This window comes from Pseudophryne corroboree, chromosome 6, assembly GCF_028390025.1.
Source record: "Pseudophryne corroboree isolate aPseCor3 chromosome 6, aPseCor3.hap2, whole genome shotgun sequence".
Classification (NCBI taxonomy): Eukaryota; Metazoa; Chordata; class Amphibia; order Anura; family Myobatrachidae; genus Pseudophryne; species Pseudophryne corroboree.
Window position 1 is genome coordinate 46,335,374 of NC_086449.1, and position 21,445 is coordinate 46,356,818.

Below are 21,445 nucleotides of genomic sequence, written 5' to 3' on the forward strand. Positions count from 1 at the left end.
CTCTGTTCCCTAGCCCCAACCCTAATCCCTATCCCCTAATCCCTAACCCAGCCCTAATCCCTTCCCTCTAGCCCTAAACTGTAATCAGCAAACCCCACTGTAATCCCGAGCCCCTGCCCTTATCCCTATCCTCTAACCCTAAACTTTAACCCCTAACCCCAATTCTGATACCTAAACCCAGCCCTAATACCTATCCCCTAATCCCTAACCCAGCCCTAACTCCTACCCTCTAGCCCTAAACTGTAATCCACAAGCCCCACTGTGATCCCCAGCCCTAATCCCTATCCTCTAGCCCTAGATTTTAACTCCTAAACCCAACTCTGATCCGTAATGCCAGCCCTAAACCCTATCCCTTAACCCTAATCCCTAACCCCAACTCTGATCCCTAACCCCAGCCCTAATATCTAGTCCTAAACTGTAATCAGCAAACCCCACTGTAATCCCTAACTCCAGCCCTATTCCCTATCCTCTAACCCTAAACTGTAATCAGTAACCCCATCTCTAACCCCTTAAACCAACCTTAATCTCTATTCTCTATCCCTAATCCCACCTCTAATTCCTGAAGCCAACCTTAATCCCTATTCTCTAACCCTAAACTGTAATCAGTAACCCGATCTCTAACCCCTTAAACCAACCTTAATCCCTATTCTCTAACCCTAAACTGTAATCAGTAACCCCATCTCTAACCCCTTAAACCAACCTTAATCTCTATTCTCTATCCCTAATCCCACCTCTAATTCCTGAAGCCAACCTTAATCCCTATTCTCTAACCCTAAACTGTAATCAGTAACCCCATCTCTAACCCCTTAAACCAACCTTAATCTCTATTCTCTATCCCTAATCCCACCTCTAATTCCTGAAGCCAACCTTAATCCCTATTCTCTAACCCTAAACTGTAATGAGTAACCCCATCTCTAACCCCTTAAACCAACCTTAATCTCTATTCTCTATCCCTAATCCCACCTCTAATTCCTGAAGCCAACCTTAATCCCTATTCTCTAACCCTAAACTGTAATCAGTAAACCCACCTGTAATCCCTAACCTCAATTCTAATACCTAACCTCTAACCTTAAACCCTATTTTTTTTCATTGTCGACATCTTGACTGTGTTGTCATTTTGAAGGTGTCCACATTTTGAGTGACCATGTAGATATTATAAATCGACGTTATGGTGTTGACCTTTTGACTGACAACATTGTGATTGTTAACTGGCTATATCCCCAATGAGGAGGTAATGTAAATGCAGAATACCCCAACTTGCTTTTGCCCCAGTGCATCTGAATGGCTGTGCCGCACAATGCCAGGTGTGTGTCCACCTCTGCCACCTGGTGGCATGTTCCTGTCATGGCAACGCAATTAGATCTGCCCGTATATAAACACACACAGCTTTTAAATGCTGCATTTCTTACAACTGCTTAAAAATTGATTCTGATTGGCTGGTTGAATATATAGGTATAGCCCATCGGATGCTAGTACTTAGTCTATTAACACGTATTAGCATTAAAGTCATTTATTTATAATGCTGAGTGACATTTCCGTTATAATGTATAAAATGTATATTGTATTCGTGTCTGTATGTAATTGCATATTATACTGAAAATGCAACATTTTATATGTATTAAATTAATGATACTTTTCTATCTCTTGTATACAACACTTTATTATATTGGGTACAAATAGGGTAATGAAACCTTAGCCTTTAATACTCCCAGTCCAGGTTTTACAGTTTCTGTAAGGCTGTCTTGAGGAATGAGTGTGTACAATTGTATCCCTGACATATATGCTATGGCTGGGTGTGAAAGCTTCTGTGTTTCAGCAACCCAACTCTATGTGAGCCCCATATGGAGGAGATAAAGTGTAGAGGGATAAAGTACCAGTCAATCAGCCCCTACAGGCTGTGTTTGAAACATGAAAGGCAGGAGCTGATTGGTTGGTACTTTACCTCTCTTTACTTTCTCTCTCTCCAATGCTTGCACAAGACATAAAATCAATCATTGGTGATCCTACAGGCAATTACTTCTTTAAACTGTACTATAATCTGGCAATGGCTCAAACATTTGTATTGCCTTTTGATAAGCCCACATTTCCTGAATCTCCAGTTATACCTAATGGTCCGGAGATTCTTGCACTTTGATTAGGGATGGTCATTGGACGGTAAACCTTCCATGGACCACAAGGATGGTACCATTGGTGCTTAGCATGAAACCACTGACAGAAAACCACCCTTGCTTGTGCTATACATCGGGCTAATCAAGGATGGGGCTATAATTTAGCTTGGCGTTGGTGAGCAAAGGCATTGCTAAGACATTGGGGAGCTAAGTTCTATGTCCTCTTCATCAATTAAAAAACATTAGTACTCCTCTGCCATTGACGACTAAGAACCATTGGATTTCCACCATCAATGGCAAAACCACTGAAATTCAATGGCAAACCATTGATGGTTGTTAACCATCTACCCTTGATGTCCATCCCTAATAGGCCCTACACACTGGCCGATTCCACCGAGGTGCCCGACGGACAATATGGCCTACGGACGACCCGGCGGCGGGTGGGGGGGTGACAAAGGGGGGGGGGGGTAAAGTTTCTTCAACTCCTTGACGTTTCCCGGCCCCATAGCCCTGCATGCTAATATGGACGGTATTGATGTCCATATTGGCTTGCAGGTATAAACGAGCCGGCACCAATGATGAACGACCGCGGGGCCGCCCATTGTTCATCGTTAGTGCCTACACACTGAAAGATATGAACAATTTCTCTTCATTACTGAAGAGATTGTTCATATCGGCCGCACACATCGGCCAGTGTTTAGGGCCCATTACTCTCATCAAAGGCAGGATAAATAAATTTTTACAAGAAAACTATAATATATCCTGCCCACTTTTATACATTCCACCCCAAGATTTAAATGATCTGATGCAGATGTTCACTAATGATAGGAACGTTTCAGTTTAACTATTTCTGAATCTACTTCCCCAAAAGATTATGGCCATATCGCCTCGGTGACCGGACACAAGTACAGAATAAAGACTTCTTTGTCATCCGACACAACTTATATTATTGTGGCTGAAGCGTCCCTGGAATTCTTTGCTGAGAATTCACAGCCCAGACACTCACCGGATACTCTCTATTTCCACGTCCTGGTAGCCAGGGACATTAGAATACACCAATCTCATCTGTATATAGAGAGAAAAGGGCAAAGCACAGATATTATTCCTGGCTAACGATTATATAAAAGTATATGATATGCCAATAAGATTTCCTTTCTCACCTCTTTTTTAAATGCTGATTCAAATTCCTTATACTCCGGAGTTTGGGGGTCACTGAGGTTCTGTGAATACTCTTTATCGATTTTTATCTCCACTTGCACAGAGGTGTTAAATGCCCTGACTGTAGGGAATAAGAGGAACCAGACATCTATCAAGTAGCAAGTCTTATACATCAGCCACAGTATTTACCATAGATCCATTTATCTCAGTATAAACAGTTACTGTACTTGTGCAATATATCCAGGCATGACCGTTCTTAGCCAGCTAGGTGATAAGAGCTGCTCTTTAGAAGGAAACAATAACTGTGTAAAAGGGTCTATTTATCATTAATAGCATATTTAGTGTGATGTGGGTGCTATATTAGCGCCCAGGATCGTATTGCAATATGTGATTGTTCCGGGCCAATGTATTATAGAGCTTCTGCAGGGACAGGTGGCAATAGCTACGGTGGGCAATCTCTGGAATGCTTTGCATTCTGGAAATTGGTAAATCTGGCAGCATCGCATACCCCATGGACACCTCTGGCGGATGCCGCTGCCGGTGACAAAGGAGGGATCACAGCAGGTATATAGTAGATGTAGCTACGCTCATCGTTGGAGAAATGCGTATGTATGGGTAAACGTATGGCGGCAAGCTGCAGGGTGCACCATGCTGTGACAGGTAGAAGCCAGCGATGACACCATTGCAGTCTGTGACGTGTGTACGCACACGCGCGTCACAGACGCGGTATTTAAATCACATATTTATAATTAATTATATTTTAATTTAAAATAATATCCATTACCCTAATATTATATTAAGTGCGGACAATTACCCATATGGTACAGCGGGCACACTAGTTGTGCCATTCTGGGCATGGATGAGCGTGGCTTTATCTGTATTAGAGATATCTGCTGCAGTCCCTGCTACATACATTTAGTGATACTCATTATTTGTGGCTAACCCCCTGAAAATGGGTGTTTTCAAGGATTAACCCGCAAATTATTTTAGATAAATGGCCACCTAAGGGGCATATTTATCACAATCCTCATCTCAGAAGCGTATGGGATGTGATAGAATCGTCCAAATTCGCAATGCGATATTTGAATATATTGCAAGGATTTATCAAATATGCCCGCAATCCCCCCCCTCCCCCCCCCCCCACATGATGCTCCGCTAACCTCACACTTGCAGGACTGATGATTGGTGATCGAACTGCCAATCATTTAATACTGTACTCCTGCTGTGACCCCTGTCATCATGTGCTCCTGCTGTGACCCCTGTCATCTGGTCATGTGCTCGTGCATCTTATCCGAAAAGTGAGCTGAGATGCCAGCCTGGACTACAAAGCATCACAACTTATTTCAAAGATCATATGGTCGGGGTTACAGAGCACAGGATCAGATGGTCGGCGGCTTGCTCATCGATCACATGGGTGCATACAGTATAACTGTTATTTGTTTCTTTTTTAGTCTAACTTTTTATATATACACACATGGCTGGTCACAGGCACCTGATCTGAGCTCTGCATTTTCCTGGCAGCAGGCAGGGAAGGCTTAGCTAGAGTAGGTGAAATGGGGAGAAGCCCTAATAACGCCATCTGAATATGGCATCATTATCACAGGGCTCCATCTGGTATTTTTTTTACAATTAGATTTAGTAAATCCGAAGCAGATCGCATTTCCCATTACAAGTCTGGGAAATGCGATCTGCTTGCTAATCACCTATTTTCACATTATTTTAGCAAAAATAATATTGATAAATATGCCCACATTATGCCTTTGTTACTGTTGGACAAGACCTGTGCATAACCAAGTTTAACCAATAATTTGGAGACTTACCGGGTGGAACTCTGTCTATGATAAACTCACATAGGGACCCATAGAACAGTTCTGTACAAATGCACTTAATTCCATCAAAGAACCCTCCATTCTGGCATTCTACTGCGGAAGAGATTTGTGAAACAAGCTGTAAATAATTACTGAATGATTACAAAATAATAGCGATAATAATAACCCAGCTATGTGTTTTATTTGGGTTTGGTGCATTATGTCAACACTCAATATGTCCACAGTGGCTACTCTATGTCAACACAATAATACCGACACCAGATCCTGACATGTAATGCTACTTAGAGCATTTTAACTGTGTAGGGTCGTGTAACGTTAAACGTGCTGCTTACTGTCATGTTTAAAGTTATAAGACCAGCCCAGTATTGTACAGCTAAAGCTGGCAGATGTGTGTTCTTCCAGACTGCCCACTCTGTTCACATCGCCCCCTAGTGCCTAATTTTGATTTTACATCGGTGTAACCACTAATGTTTTAATATAGGAAATCTTTGCAACCTATGTGGCTGTATGGCATTACTATCTCGAAGTGGCTTGTTACAGCTCTTCTTACGGTTATTCAGAGGTTGCTACTTCAGACCCAACTTTGTACCCGCGAACAGCAGATCAGAGCTAACACTTTAATCCATCTCCTACACTGAGCTACAGCCAGATACCAGGAGTGCCAGGAATACTGATTAAATGTAAGGAGCCAGGAGTAATTCACCACGCTAACCCACCACAACAAGGTGCTGTAGCAGCTACATAACCCACCCAGACATATAATCAGTTTCAGGTGCCGGCGGTGGAGCCTGGTGGTGGCCACAATATCTTCATATAACTGGGAGCCACCAACACCTTGCTGTACTGGAGGGGATATCTGCAAGAGTCCCCTGTGACAACACGTTATTGGCTGATAGACAAAATTTACACTATCCTCCCGTCAGATCCACCTCGTTGCTGGCTCATGAATATGCATGCAGGTGCTGGTATGCCTTATTGTATTCCTACTGTATATCTTTTATATTCTTACCATACCATCCCTTTAAACCGGGACACTAATGAATTAAACAGGTTCTGTGGCTGGCTGACTTCAAGCCTGCATTTCACCTGGTTTTAATCAGCCCCCCGAACCTGTGCAAGCCATGAGCGCCCCGGTTTAAAGGGAGAGTATGGTAAGCCTATTAAGAAACTGCTTATGTTACTAGATTTAATGTATTTATGTAGTCACATCTGCAAGCTGGCTGAGTGCTGGTAAAGACTCAGTGGGGGAGATTCAAATGTTCGAAAAGTCGGTTGGGTGTCTGTTTTTTCCTGTCTATTAGATAGGAAAAAACAGACTCCCAACTGACTTTTCAAACATTTGAATCTTCTCCCGCAACTCCTGCTAAATAAATGTTGATGAGGGGGATGATGATGATGAGGATGTTGATGATAAACCAACATCTATAACAGCTACTAAATGAATGTTGCTAGCTTCTATTAAGAGATGTATGTGACAGCCTTGACACAGATGGGTTTCACGGCAGCTCCTGGTTCAACCTCACATCTGGCTGTGGACATGTGAAAAGCATGCATTAAGGGGACACGGCAGTGGCCACAGAATCCTGTAACACTAGCTAATTGTGGCCAATATAACTCTACCTCCCATATCCCTACTGTTGCAGTTGCTGATGGTACAGCTTTGTCAGGCTACTAAGTCTGTCGGACAGTGCAGAACCCTCTTGACTCAGTAAGGGGTCTATTTACTAAGCCTGGGACATGGCAGTTGGGAGCCGATTGGCTGGTCCTTTATCTCCGTCGACTTTATCTTTATCTAAGGTTTAGTAAATAGACCCCTAAGTCCTGGGCCCATGTACATTACACACTTTGGACCCATGATAGGTATGCCTGCGTGTTTGAGTCATGTACATACAATTTGAAGTATTCTCAATTGCTCTAAAAATATTTTTGGTACTTCAGTCATTGGTAGGAAACCGACACAAAGATATGGTTATATATATTGTTATAGAAATAAAGTAAAGAGTACAGTACCAATGTTTGGTCGTGGAGATGTAGGTAATTTCGAAATACGTTTGTTTTGTTATATAGAAACTGTAGTAACAAACTTTTTGTGGTTGATACTTAGATAAAAACATTCTAACAAAAATTAAACAAGTTACTCACGCGGTGCCTTGGTAGTAGCCGTATTAATTGTGGTGGCGAGAGTTGGAGAAGTTGTGATAGAAGCTGTTGCGGCAGGTGTTGTAATAATAAAATATGGTGTTGTTGTTCGGCTCGTGGTGTAAGGTGCTGCTGTCGTTTGGGTTGTGGTAGAAGCAGTTGTAATTGTGGTGGCGATAGTTGGATACGTTGTAATAGAAGCTGCAGTAACGGGAGTTGTTATAAAGGATGGTGGTGATGTCCGGGTTGCGGTGTAAGGTGCTGCTGTTGTTTGGGTTGTGGTAGAAGCAGTAACCGTCTGTGGATCAGGAGTTTGAGTTGGGGTGATATGTGAACCTGGGCTTGGCCTAGAAACAGTTGTTGGAGTGGTGGTTCTTGATGTAGACACATAAAATATTTCGGTTGTTGTATCAGGTAACGAAGAAGTTTCTATCCAAGTTGTGTTAGTCACAAGAGACATTTCTGTGGCTGTATAAGGTAAAACGGTTGATTCAGTTGGTGTTGTTCTGGGTACTGTTGTAGATATTTCTTCTGCTGTTGTATCAGGTGTAGAATGTGTATCTGACTGTATTGTGTTAGTCACATAAGATGTTCCAGCCTGTGCTGTGTCAGGCACAGTAGATGTTTCTGCTGTTGTTGTATTTGTCTCATGAGATGTTCCAGCCTGTGCTGTATCAGTTACATGAGATGTTCGAGCCTGTGCTGTATCAGTTACATGAGATGTTCCAGCCTGTGCTGTATCAGGCACAGTAGATGTTTCTGATTTTCTTGTATCTGTCACATGAGATGTTCCAGTGTGTGCTGTATCAGGCACAGTAGATGTTTCTGATGTTATTGTATCTGTCACATGAGATGTTCCAGCCTGTGCTGTATCAGGCACAGTAGATGTTTCTGCTGCTGTTGTATAAGTTAGATGAGATGTTCTTGTCAGCACTGTATCAGTCATATGAGATGTTCTGGAATGCACTGTATCAGTCACTTGAGATGTTCCGGCCTGTACTGTTTCAGGCACAGTAGATGTGTCTACCTCTGTTATATCAGTCACTTGAGATGTATTGGCCTGTGCAGTTTCAGTCACATGAGATGTTCGAGCCTGTGCTGTATCAGTCACATAAGATGTTTCTGCTTCTGTTGTATCAGTCGCTTGAGATGTTCCAGCCTGTACTGTTTTAGCTACAGTAGATGTTTCCGCTGCTGTCATATCAGTCACTTGAGCTGTTTCGGCCTGTGCTGTATCAGTCACATGAGATGTTCCAGCATGTGCAGTATTAGTCGCATGAGATGTTCCAGCCTGTACTGTATCTGGTACAGTAGATGTTTCTGCTGTTGTTGTATCTGTTACATGAGATGTTGCGGCCTGTGCTGTATCAGGCACTGTAGATGTTTCTGCTTCTGTTATATCAGTCACGTGAGATGTTTCGGCCTGTGCAGTATCTGGTACATGAGATGTTTCTGCTGTTGAATCTGTTACATGAGATGTTCCAGCCTGTGCTGTATCTGGTACAGTAGATGTTTCTGCTGTTGTTGTATCTGTTGCATGTGATGTTCCGGCTTGTGCTGTATCAGATACATGAGATGTTCCGGCCTGTGTTGTATCAGTCACAGTAGATGTTTCTGCTTCTGTTATATCAGTCACATGAGATGTATCGGCCTGTGCTGTATCAGTCACATGAGAAGTTTCTGCTGTTGTATCAGTTACATGAGATGTTCCAGCCTGTGCTGTATCTGGTAAAGTAGATGTTTCTACTGTTGTTGTATCTGTTATATGAGATGTTCCAGCCTGTGCTGTATCTGGTACAGTAGATGTTTCTGCTACTGTTGTATCAGTCACATGAGATGTTCCAGCCTGTGCTGTTTCAGTCACAGTAGATGTTTCGGCTTCTGTTGTATCAGTCATATGAGATGTTCCAGCCTGTGCTGTATCTGGTACAGTAGATGTTTCTGCTGTTGTTGTATCTGTTACATGAGATGTTCCAGCCTGTGCTGTATCAGTCACAGTAGATGTTTCTACTGTTGTTGTATCTGTTATATGAGATGTTCCGGTCTGTGCTGTATCAGTCACAGTAGATGTTTCTGCTGTTGTTGTATCTGTTACATGAGATGTTCCGGACTGTGCAGTATCAGTCACATGAGATGTTTCTGCTTCTGTTGTATCAGTCACATGAGATGTTCCAGCCTGTGCTGTTTCAGTCACAGTAGATGTTTCTGCTTCTGTTATATCAGTCACATGAGATGTATCGGCCTGTGCTGTATCAGTCACATGAGAAGTTTCTGCTGTTGTATCTGTTACATGAGATGTTCCAGCCTGTGCTGTATCTGTTACATGAGATGTTCCAGCCTGTGCTGTATCTGGTACAGTAGATGTTTCTACTGTTGTTGTATCTGTTATATGAGATGTTCCAGCCTGTGCTGTATCTGGTACAGTAGATGTTTCTGCTGTTGTTGTATCTGTTACATGAGATGTTTCGGCCTGTGCTGTATCAGATGCATAAGATGTTTCTGCTTCTGTTTTATCAGTCACATGAGATGTTTCAGCTTCTGTTGTATCAGTCACATGAGATGTTTCAGCTTCTGTTGTATCAGTCGCATGAGATGTTCCGGCCTGTGCTGTATCTGGTACAGTAGATGTTTCTGCTTCTGTTGTAACAGTCAAGTGAGATGTTCCGGCATGTGCTGTTTCAGTCACAGTAGATGTTTCTGCTTCTGTTACATCAGTCATATGAGATGTATCGGCCTGTGCAGTATCAGTTACATGAGAAGTTTCTGCTGTTGTATCTGTTATATGAGATGTTCCAGCCTGTGCTGTATCTGGTACAGTAGATGTTTCTGCTGTTGTATCTGTTATATGAGATGTTCCAGCCTGTGCTGTATCTGATACAGTAGATGTTTCTGCTACTGTTGTATCAGTCACATGAGATGTTCCAGCCTGTGTTGTATCAGTCATAGTAGATGTTTCAACTTCTGTTGTATCAGTCACATGAGATGTTCCGGCCTGTGCTGTATCTGGTACAGTAGATGTTTCTGCTGTTGTTGTATCTGTTACATGAGATGTTCCGGCCTGTGCTGTATCAGTCACATGAGATGTTCCGGCCTGTGCAGTATCAGTCACAGTAGATGTTTCTACTGTTGTTGTATCTGTTATATGAGATGTTCCGGTCTGTGCTGTATCAGTCACAGTAGATGTTTCTGCTGTTGTTGTATCTGTTACATGAGATGTTCCGGCCTGTGCTGTTTCAGTCACAGTAGATGTTTCGGCTTCTGTTGTATCTGTCACATGAGATGTTCCGGCCTGTGCTGTATCTGGTACAGTAGATGTTTCTGCTGTTGTTGTATCTGTTACATGAGATGTTCCGGCCTGTGCTGTATCAGTCACATGAGATGTTCCGGCCTGTGCAGTATCAGTCACAGTAGATGTTTCTACTGTTGTTGTATCTGTTATATGAGATGTTCCGGTCTGTGCTGTATCAGTCACAGTAGATGTTTCTGCTGTTGTTGTATCTGTTACATGAGATGTTCCAGCCTGTGTTGTATCAGTCATAGTAGATGTTTCAACTTCTGTTGTATCAGTCACATGAGATGTTCCGGCCTGTGCTGTATCTGGTACAGTAGATGTTTCTGCTGTTGTTGTATCTGTTACATGAGATGTTCCGGCCTGTGCTGTATCAGTCACATGAGATGTTCCGGCCTGTGCAGTATCAGTCACAGTTGATGTTTCTACTGTTGTTGTATCTGTTATATGAGATGTTCCGGTCTGTGCTGTATCAGTCACAGTAGATGTTTCTGCTGTTGTTGTATCTGTTACATGAGATGTTCCGGCCTGTGCTGTTTCAGTCACAGTAGATGTTTCGGCTTCTGTTGTATCTGTCACATGAGATGTTCCGGCCTGTGCTGTATCTGGTACAGTAGATGTTTCTGCTGTTGTTGTATCTGTTACATGAGATGTTCCGGCCTGTGCTGTATCAGTCACATGAGATGTTCCGGCCTGTGCAGTATCAGTCACAGTAGATGTTTCTACTGTTGTTGTATCTGTTATATGAGATGTTCCGGTCTGTGCTGTATCAGTCACAGTAGATGTTTCTGCTGTTGTTGTATCTGTTACATGAGATGTTCCGGCCTGTGCTGTATCAGTCACAGTAGATGTTTCTGCTTTTGTTGTATCTGTTACATGAGATGTTCCGGACTGTGCAGTATCAGTCACATGAGATGTTTCTGCTTCTGTTGTATCAGTCACATGAGATGTTCCAGCCTGTGCTGTTTCAGTCACAGTAGATGTTTCTGCTTCTGTTATATCAGTCACATGAGATGTATCGGCCTGTGCTGTATCTGGTACATGAGAAGTTTCTGCTGTTGTATCTGTTACATGAGATGTTCCAGCCTGTGCTGTATCTGGTAAAGTAGATGTTTCTACTGTTGTTGTATCTGTTATATGAGATGTTCCAGCCTGTGCTGTATCTGGTACAGTAGATGTTTCTGCTGTTGTTGTATCTGTTGCATGTGATTTTCCGGCTTGTGCTGTATCAGATACATGAGATGTTCCGGCCTGTGCTGTTTCAGTCACAGTAGATGTTTCTGCTTCTGTTATATCAGTCACATGAGATGTATCGGCCTGTGCTGTATCAGTCACATGAGAAGTTTCTGCTGTTGTATCTGTTACATGAGATGTTCCAGCCTGTGCTGTATCTGGTAAAGTAGATGTTTCTACTGTTGTTGTATCTGTTATATGAGATGTTCCAGCCTGTGCTGTATCTGGTAAAGTAGATGTTTCTACTGTTGTTGTATCTGTTATATGAGATGTTCCAGCCTGTGCTGTATCTGGTACAGTAGATGTTTCTGCTGTTGTTGTATCTGTTACATGAGATGTTTCGGCCTGTGCTGTATCAGATACATAAGATGTTTCTGCTTCTGTTTTATCAGTCACATGAGATGTTTCAGCTTCTGTTGTATCAGTCGCATGAGATGTTCCGGCCTGTGCTGTATCTGGTACAGTAGATGTTTCTGCTGTTGTTGTATCTGTTACATGAGATGTTCTGGCCTGTGCTGTATCAGTCATAGTAGATGTTTCTGCTTCTGTTGTATCTGTTACATGAGATGTTCCAGCCTGTGTTGTATCAGGCATTGTAGATGTTTCTGCTTCTGTTACATCAGTCATATGAGATGTATCGGCCTGTGCAGTATCAGTTACATGAGAAGTTTCTGCTGTTGTATCTGTTATATGAGATGTTCCGGCCTGTGCTGTATCTGGTACAGTAGATGTTTCTGCTACTGTTGTATCAGTCACATGAGATGTTCCAGCCTGTGTTGTATCAGTCATAGTAGATGTTTCGGCTTCTGTTGTATCAGTCATATGAGATGTTCCGGCCTGTGCTGTATCTGGTACAGTAGATGTTTCTGCTGTTGTATCTGTAACATGAGATGTTCCAGCCTGTGCTGTATCTGGTACAGTAGATGTTTCTGCTGTTGTATCTGTTACATGAGATGTTCCGGCCTGTGCTGTATCTGATACAGTAGATGTTTCTGCTACTGTTGTATCAGTCACATGAGATGTTCCAGCCTGTGTTGTATCAGTCATAGTAGATGTTTCAACTTCTGTTGTATCAGTCACATGAGATGTTCCAGCCTGTGCTGTTTCAGTCACAGTAGATGTTTCGGCTTCTGTTGTATCAGTCATATGAGATGTTCCGGCCTGTGCTGTATCTGGTACAGTAGATGTTTCTGCTGTTGTTGTATCAGTCACATGAGATGTTCCGGCCTGTGCTGTATCAGTCATAGTAGATGTTTCTGCTTCTGTTGTATCTGTTACATGAGATGTTCCAGCCTGTGTTGTATCAGGCATTGTAGATGTTTCTGCTTCTGTTACATCAGTCATATGAGATGTATCGGCCTGTGCAGTATCAGTTACATGAGAAGTTTCTGCTGTTGTATCTGTTATATGAGATGTTCCGGCCTGTGCTGTATCTGGTACAGTAGATGTTTCTGCTACTGTTGTATCAGTCACATGAGATGTTCCAGCCTGTGTTGTATCAGTCATAGTAGATGTTTCGGCTTCTGTTGTATCAGTCATATGAGATGTTCCGGCCTGTGCTGTATCTGGTACAGTAGATGTTTCTGCTGTTGTATCTGTAACATGAGATGTTCCAGCCTGTGCTGTATCTGGTACAGTAGATGTTTCTGCTGTTGTATCTGTTACATGAGATGTTCCGGCCTGTGTTGTATCAGTCATAGTAGATGTTTCAACTTCTGTTGTATCAGTCACATGAGATGTTCCAGCCTGTGCTGTTTCAGTCACAGTAGATGTTTCGGCTTCTGTTGTATCAGTCATATGAGATGTTCCGGCCTGTGCTGTATCTGGTACAGTAGATGTTTCTGCTGTTGTTGTATCAGTCACATGAGATGTTCCGGCCTGTGCAGTATCAGTCACAGTAGATGTTTCTGCTTTTGTTGTATCTGTTACATGAGATGTTCCGGACTGTGCTGTATCAGTCACATGAGATGTTTCTGCTTCTGTTGTATCAGTCACATGAGATGTTCCAGCCTGTGCTGTTTCAGTCACAGTAGATGTTTCTGCTGTTGTTGTATCTGTTACATGAGATGTTCCGGACTGTGCAGTATCAGTCACATGAGATGTTCCAGCCTGTGCTGTATCAGTCACAGTAGATGTTTCTGCTGTTGTTGTATCTGTTACATGAGATGTTCCGGACTGTGCAGTATCAGTCACATGAGATGTTTCTGCTTCTGTTGTATCAGTCACATGAGATGTTCCAGCCTGTGCTGTTTCAGTCACAGTAGATGTTTCTGCTTCTGTTATATCAGTCACATGAGATGTATCGGCCTGTGCTGTATCAGATACATGAGAAGTTTCTGCTGTTGTATCTGTTACATGAGATGTTCCAGCCTGTGCTGTATCTGTTACATGAGATGTTCCAGCCTGTGCTGTATCTGGTACAGTAGATGTTTCTGCTGTTGTTGTATCTGTTACATGAGATGTTCCGGCCTGTGCTGTATCTGGTACAGTAGATGTTTCTGCTGTTGTATCTGTAACATGAGATGTTCCAGCCTGTGCTGTATCTGATACAGTAGATGTTTCTGCTGTTGTTGTATCTGTTACATGAGATGTTCCGGCCTGTGCTGTTTCAGTCACAGCAGATGTTTCTGCTTCTGTTGTATCTGTTACATGAGATGTTCCAGCCTGTGCTGTATCAGGCATTGTAGATGTTTCTGCTGTTGTTGTATCTGTTACATGAGATGTTCCGGCCTGTGCTGTTTCAGTCACAGCAGATGTTTCTGCTTCTGTTGTATCTGTTACATGAGATGTTCCAGCCTGTGCTGTATCAGGCATTGTAGATGTTTCTGCTACTGTTACATCAGTCATATGCGATGTATTGGCCTGTGCAGTATCAGTTACATGAAAAGTTTCTGGTGTTAATTCTGTTACATGAGATGTTCCGGCCTGTGCTGTATCTGGTACAGTAGATGTTTCTACTGTTGTATCAGTCAAATGAGATGTTTCGGCCTGTGCTGTATCAGTCACATAAGATGTTTCTGCTACTGTTACATCAGTCACATGAGATGTTCCAGCCTGTGCTGTATCTGTTACAGTAGATGTTTCTACTGTTGTAGTGTCTGTTACATGAGATGTTCCGGCTTGTGCTGTATCTGGTACAGTAGATATTTCTGCTGTTGTTGTGTCTGTTACATGAGATGTTCCGGCCTGTGCTGTATCTGGTACAGTAGATATTTCTGCTGTTGTTGTATCTGTTACATGAGATGTTCCGGCCTGTGCTGTATCTGGTACAGTAGATATTTCTGCTGTTGTTGTGTCTGTTACATGAGATGTTCTGGCCTGTGCTGTATCTGGTACAGTAGATATTTCTGCTGTTGTTGTATCAGTCACATGAGATGTTCCAGCCTGTGCTGTATCTGTTACAGTAGATGTTTCTACTGTTGTAGTGTCTGTTACATGAGATGTTCCGGCTTGTGCTGTATCTGGTACAGTAGATATTTCTGCTGTTGTTGTGTCTGTTACATGAGATGTTCCGGCCTGTGCTGTATCTGGTACAGTAGATATTTCTGCTGTTGTTGTATCTGTTACATGAGATGTTCCGGCCTGTGCTGTATCTGGTACAGTAGATATTTCTGCTGTTGTTGTATCTGTTACATGAGATGTTCCGGCCTGTGCTGTATCTGGTACAGTAGATATTTCTGCTGTTGTTGTGTCTGTTACATGAGATGTTCCGGCCTGTGCTGTATCTGGTACAGTAGATATTTCTGCTGTTGTTGTATCTGTTACATGAGATGTTCCGGCCTGTGCTGTATCTGGTACAGTAGATGTTTCTACTGTTGTATCAGTCAAATGAGATGTTCCGGCCTGTGCTGTATCTGGTACAGTAGATATTCCTGCTGTTGTTGTATCTGTTATATGAGATGTTTCAGCCTGTGCTGTATCTGGTACAGTAGATGTTTCTGCTGTTGTTGTTGTATCTGTTACATGAGATGTTCCGGCCTGTGCTGTATCAGTCACATAAGATGTTCCAGCCTGTGCTGTATCTGCTACAGTAGATGTTTCTGCTGTTGTATCAGTCACATGAGATGTTCCAGCCTGTGCTGTATCAGTTATAGTAGATGTTTCTGCTGTTGTTGTATCTGTTACATGAGATGTTCCGGCCTGTGCTGTATCAGTCACATATGATGTTTCTGTTTCTGTTATATCAGTCACATGAGATGTTCCGGCCTGTGCTGTATCAGTTATAGTAGATGTTTCTGCTGTTGTTGTATCTGTTACATGAGATGTTCCGGCCTGTGCTGTATCTGGTACAGTAGATATTTCTGCTGTTGTTGTGTCTGTTACATGAGATGTTCCGGCCTGTGCTGTATCTGGTACAGTAGATATTTCTGCTGTTGTTGTATCTGTTACATGAGATGTTCCGGCCTGTGCTGTATCTGGTACAGTAGATGTTTCTACTGTTGTATCAGTCAAATGAGATGTTCCGGCCTGTGCTGTATCTGGTACAGTAGATATTCCTGCTGTTGTTGTATCTGTTATATGAGATGTTTCAGCCTGTGCTGTATCTGGTACAGTAGATGTTTCTGCTGTTGTTGTTGTATCTGTTACATGAGATGTTCCGGCCTGTGCTGTATCAGTCACATAAGATGTTCCAGCCTGTGCTGTATCTGCTACAGTAGATGTTTCTGCTGTTGTATCAGTCACATGAGATGTTCCAGCCTGTGCTGTATCAGTTATAGTAGATGTTTCTGCTGTTGTTGTATCTGTTACATGAGATGTTCCGGCCTGTGCTGTATCAGTCACATATGATGTTTCTGCTTCTGTTATATCAGTCACATGAGATGTTCCGGCCTGTGCTGTATCAGTTATAGTAGATGTTTCTGCTGTTGTTGTATCTGTTACATGAGATGTTCCGGCCTGTGCTGTATCAGTCACATATGATGTTTCTGCTTCTGTTATATCAGTCACATGAGATGTTCCGGCCTGTGCTGTATCAGTCATAGTAGATGTTTCTGCTGTTGTTGTATCTGTTACATGAGATGTTCCGGCCTGTGCTGTATCAGTTACATGAGATGTTTTTGCTGTTGTTGTATCTGTTACATGAGATGTTCCAACCTGTGCTGTATCTGGTACAGTAGAAGTTTCTGCTGTTGTTTTATCAGTTACATGAGATGTTCCAGCCTGTGCTGTATCTGGTACAGTAGATGTTTCTGCTGTTGTTGTATCTGTTACATGAGATGTTCCGGCCTGTGCTGTATCAGTCATAGTAGATGTTTCTACTTCTGTTCTATCAGTCACATGAGATGTTCCAGCCAGTGCTGTATCTGGTACAGTAGATGTTTCTGCTGTTGTTGTATCTGTTACATGAGATGTTCCGGCCTGTGCTGTATCTGGTACAGTAGATGTTTCTGCTGTTGTATCTGTAACATGAGATGTTCCAGCCTGTGCTGTATCTGATACAGTAGATGTTTCTGCTGTTGTTGTATCTGTTACATGAGATGTTCCGGCCTGTGCTGTTTCAGTCACAGCAGATGTTTCTGCTGTTGTTGTATCTGTTACATGAGATGTTCCGGCCTGTGCTGTTTCAGTCACAGCAGATGTTTCTGCTTCTGTTGTATCTGTTACATGAGATGTTCCAGCCTGTGCTGTATCAGGCATTGTAGATGTTTCTGCTACTGTTACATCAGTCATATGAGATGTATTGGCCTGTGCAGTATCAGTTACATGAAAAGTTTCTGGTGTTAATTCTGTTACATGAGATGTTCCGGCCTGTGCTGTATCTGTCACATAAGATGTTTCTGCTACTGTTACATCAGTCACATGAGATGTTCCAGCCTGTGCTGTATCTGTTACAGTAGATGTTTCTACTGTTGTAGTGTCTGTTACATGAGATGTTCCGGCTTGTGCTGTATCTGGTACAGTAGATATTTCTGCTGTTGTTGTATCTGTTACATGAGATGTTCCGGCCTGTGCTGTATCTGGTACAGTAGATGTTTCTACTGTTGTATCAGTCAAATGAGATGTTCCGGCCTGTGCTGTATCTGGTACAGTAGATATTTCTGCTGTTGTTGTATCTGTTACATGAGATGTTCCGGCCTGTGCTGTATCTGGTACAGTAGATATTTCTGCTGTTGTTGTATCTGTTACATGAGATGTTCCGGCCTGTGCTGTATCTGGTACAGTAGATATTTCTGCTGTTGTTGTATCTGTTACATGAGATGTTCCGGCCTGTGCTGTATCTGGTACAGTAGATGTTTCTACTGTTGTATCAGTCAAATGAGATGTTCCGGCCTGTGCTGTATCTGGTACAGTAGATATTTCTGCTGTTGTTGTATCTGTTATATGAGATGTTTCAGCCTGTGCTGTATCTGGTACAGTAGATGTTTCTGCTGTTGTTGTTGTATCTGTTACATGCGATGTTCCGGCCTGTGCTGTATCAGTCACAGTAGATGTTTCTGCAGTTGTTGTATCTGTTACATGAGATGTTTCTGCTTCTGTTGTATCAGATACATGAGATGTTCCGGCCTGTACTGTTTCAGGAACAGTAGATGTTTCTGCTTCTGTTATATCAATCACATGAGATGTTCCGGTTTGTGCTGTTTCAGTCATATGAGATGTTCCGGCCTGCACTGTATCAGTCACATGAGATGTTTCTGTTGCTGTTATATGAATTACATCGGTAGTCCCAGTCTGTGATATATCAGTCACATGAGATATTCCATCCTGTGCTGCATCAGTCACATAAGATGTTCCAGCCTGTGCTGTTTCAGACCCAGAAGATGTTTCTGCTACTGTTGTATAAGTCACAGTAGATGTTCCGGCCTGTGCTGTTTCAGACAAATAAGTTGTTCCGGCCTGTGCTGTATCAGTTACAGTGGCTGTATCTGCTACTGTTGTATCAATATATTCAGATATTTCAACCTGTGTTGTGTTAGAGACTGGTGATGTTTCCCCCTCCGTATATTCAGTAATTGGTGATGTTTCCTCCTCCGTATAATCAAAGACTGGTGATGTTTCCACCTCCGTATAATCAGAGACTGGTGATGTTTCCACCTCCGTATAATCAGAGACTGGTGATGTTTCCCCCTCTGTATATTCAGAGACTGGTGATGTTACCCCCTCTATATGTTCAGAGACTGGTGATGTTTCCCCCTCCGTATAATCAGAGACTGGTGATGTTTCCTCCTCTGTATGTTCAGAGACTGGTGATGTTTCCTCCTCCGTATAATCAGAGACTGGTGATGTTTCCTCCTCTGTATAATCAGAGACTGGTGATGTTTCCCCCTCCATATAATCAGAGACTGGTGATGTTTCCACCTCCGTATAATCAGAGACTGGTGATGTTTCCTCCTCTGTATGTTCAGAGACTGGTGATGTTTCCTCCTCTATATGTTCAGAGACTGGGGGTGTTTCTTCCAGTGTTGTATCGGATACAGGAAATACTATTGTATTCATTATGGGTAATTCTTCTGCCTGCATTCTATAAATCACTGTTCTGTCAATCCTTAAATCAGACAGTGGTAACGTTAATGCTGGTGACATCAATGAAATGTTTTCTCTTGTTACGTCCGTCACCGACGTTTTTTCAGTCGTTTCGGGTGTTTGTTCTAACGATAAAGTTGACAAAGTTGCAGTAAAATAAAATGTATCTGTTGTCGTGTCAGTAACTCTCCTCCCTTGATCTGGGAAAGTGAAGTTTGCAGTTGAACAGATACCTGTAAATACATTGAGAATAAATATTAGCGTACAGTATGTATATTTGGGTAATATCTGCATTTGCCAATTCCTTTTCACATACACAAAAGCGCTGCGGAATATGTGTGCGCTATATAAATAACTCGGAATAAATAATAATTCTGGGCAATTTCCAAATGTAAACATGGATGAGCAAAACGAGTTAGGGGGTCTATTCATGAAGCAGTGAAAAGAGTGGAGAAGTGAGCCAGTGGAGAAGTTACCCTTGGCAACCAATCAGCTGCTACGTATTGTTTTATAGAATGAACTTGATATTATAAATGTTATTTCAATGCTGATTGGTTGCCGTGGGCAAGTTCTGCACCGGCTCACTTCTCCATTCTTGTCACTGCTTCATGAATAGACCCTCTTGACATACTTGGGTTCTAAGTGTATATTACCGGTCTGCACAATGTGTCTGATTCAGATGTGGTTGGAGGAGGCATTGTGCTGCTTTCTTGGAAGCTGTAGCAATACACTAATATGGTAATGTAACAGGAGACCCCTGATATAAGTAGACCCCCTCTGCTTACATTTGTGATCCGTGCTGCATCCTACGATGCAACTTTGTATCACATGCGTCACCATCAGACGCTCAGCCTGACTCACGGGGTCACACAAGCCGGCTGCCGCAGTTTCTACAAAGAGGACCAGGAATATCTGTCTTCTGACGGAAATCCTTGCCTCTGCATTCCTCCAAAATAGTGCTGACATGCCTATGTTTTGGGAACTGGCGGCTGTTGCCACTCCGTCCCAGCACCCAAACAGCGGCAGACAGTTAATCACCTCCCGTTCACCTGGCATGGTGCTACTTCCTCCCAAGTGGCAGTATATGCACCAACAATAGGGTGGCTGGGAGGGAGGCACACAGCTAAGAGAAACAGCATACAGGGCCAGGTACCTTGAAAAGTGATACATTTCACAGTGACAAAGTACCAACCAACTAATAAAGGTCCCTGTTATCCTATAACTGCGATTATACTACGTTATTATATCATCACTCTTTCCTGTTGGATACATTGTCAGTTGTAATGCTGCCAGGGCTCTACCTTATGTGTATGCAGCGCAGTGGCGGAAGTTCGTCCCAGTTGCACGGAGACAGGGTAATTATTGGTGCCCCCCCCCCGCACACGCCATATATAGATAAATATATGTATGTAATTTTATATATATATATATATATATATATATATATATATACAGGTTGAGTATCCCTTATCCAAAATGCTTGGGACCAGAGGTATTTTGGATATGGGATTTTTCCGTATTTTGGAATAATTGCATACCATAATGAGATATCATGGTGGTGGGACCTAAATCTAAGCACAGAATGCATTTATGTCACATATACACCTTATACACACAGCCTGAAGGTCATTTTAGCCAATATTTTTTATAACTTTGTGCATTAAACAAAGTGTGTCTACATTCACACAATTCATTTATGTTTCATATACACATTATACACACAGCCTGAAGGTCATTTAATACAATATTTTTAATAACTGTGTGTATTAAACAAAGTTTGTGTACATTGAGCCATCAGAAAACAAAGGTTTCACTATCTCACTCTCACTCAAAAAAGTCTGTATTTCGGAATATTCCGTATTTCGGATATTTGGATATGGGATACTCAACCTGTATATACATACATAAAAAATATTAATATATAGATGTATGCACTTGATGAAAAAGCCTAAGGGCTTTGAAACATCATTCTAATAAACAGCACGCTTCAGAGCTTTTCTACAACACCGGAGGAGTGCCGCCTGTTTTCCTTAGCATTTAGGAATACCTGCATCTGTATAATCCTTCACTGGGAAGGCACCCTGGTAATATACCTCATCCCAGTGTGCCCTTTCACATGAGTATGTGTGTGTGTGTATATATATATATATATATATATATACTATATATATATATATTAGAGATGAGGGGATTCGGTTCCCTGAGAACCGAACCCCCTCGAACTTCAT

The 21,445-nt window shown here is 42.3% G+C and overlaps 1 protein-coding gene across 1 annotated transcript in view; it reads right to left on the reverse strand.

The window, feature by feature from the left end:
• LOC134934225 (mucin-4-like) overlaps window positions 1-21,445 on the reverse strand; it is a 149,692-nt gene that overhangs the window by 37,730 nt on the left and 90,517 nt on the right. Inside the window, exons 3-6 of the mRNA XM_063929710.1 lie at window positions 7,238-19,450; window positions 5,087-5,188; window positions 3,269-3,387; window positions 3,115-3,173 (exon numbers count right to left, since the gene is read on the reverse strand). Of these exons, the coding sequence (XP_063785780.1) occupies window positions 3,115-3,173; window positions 3,269-3,387; window positions 5,087-5,188; window positions 7,238-19,450 (12,493 nt within the window). The remainder of the gene's footprint in view (window positions 1-3,114; window positions 3,174-3,268; window positions 3,388-5,086; window positions 5,189-7,237; window positions 19,451-21,445) is intronic.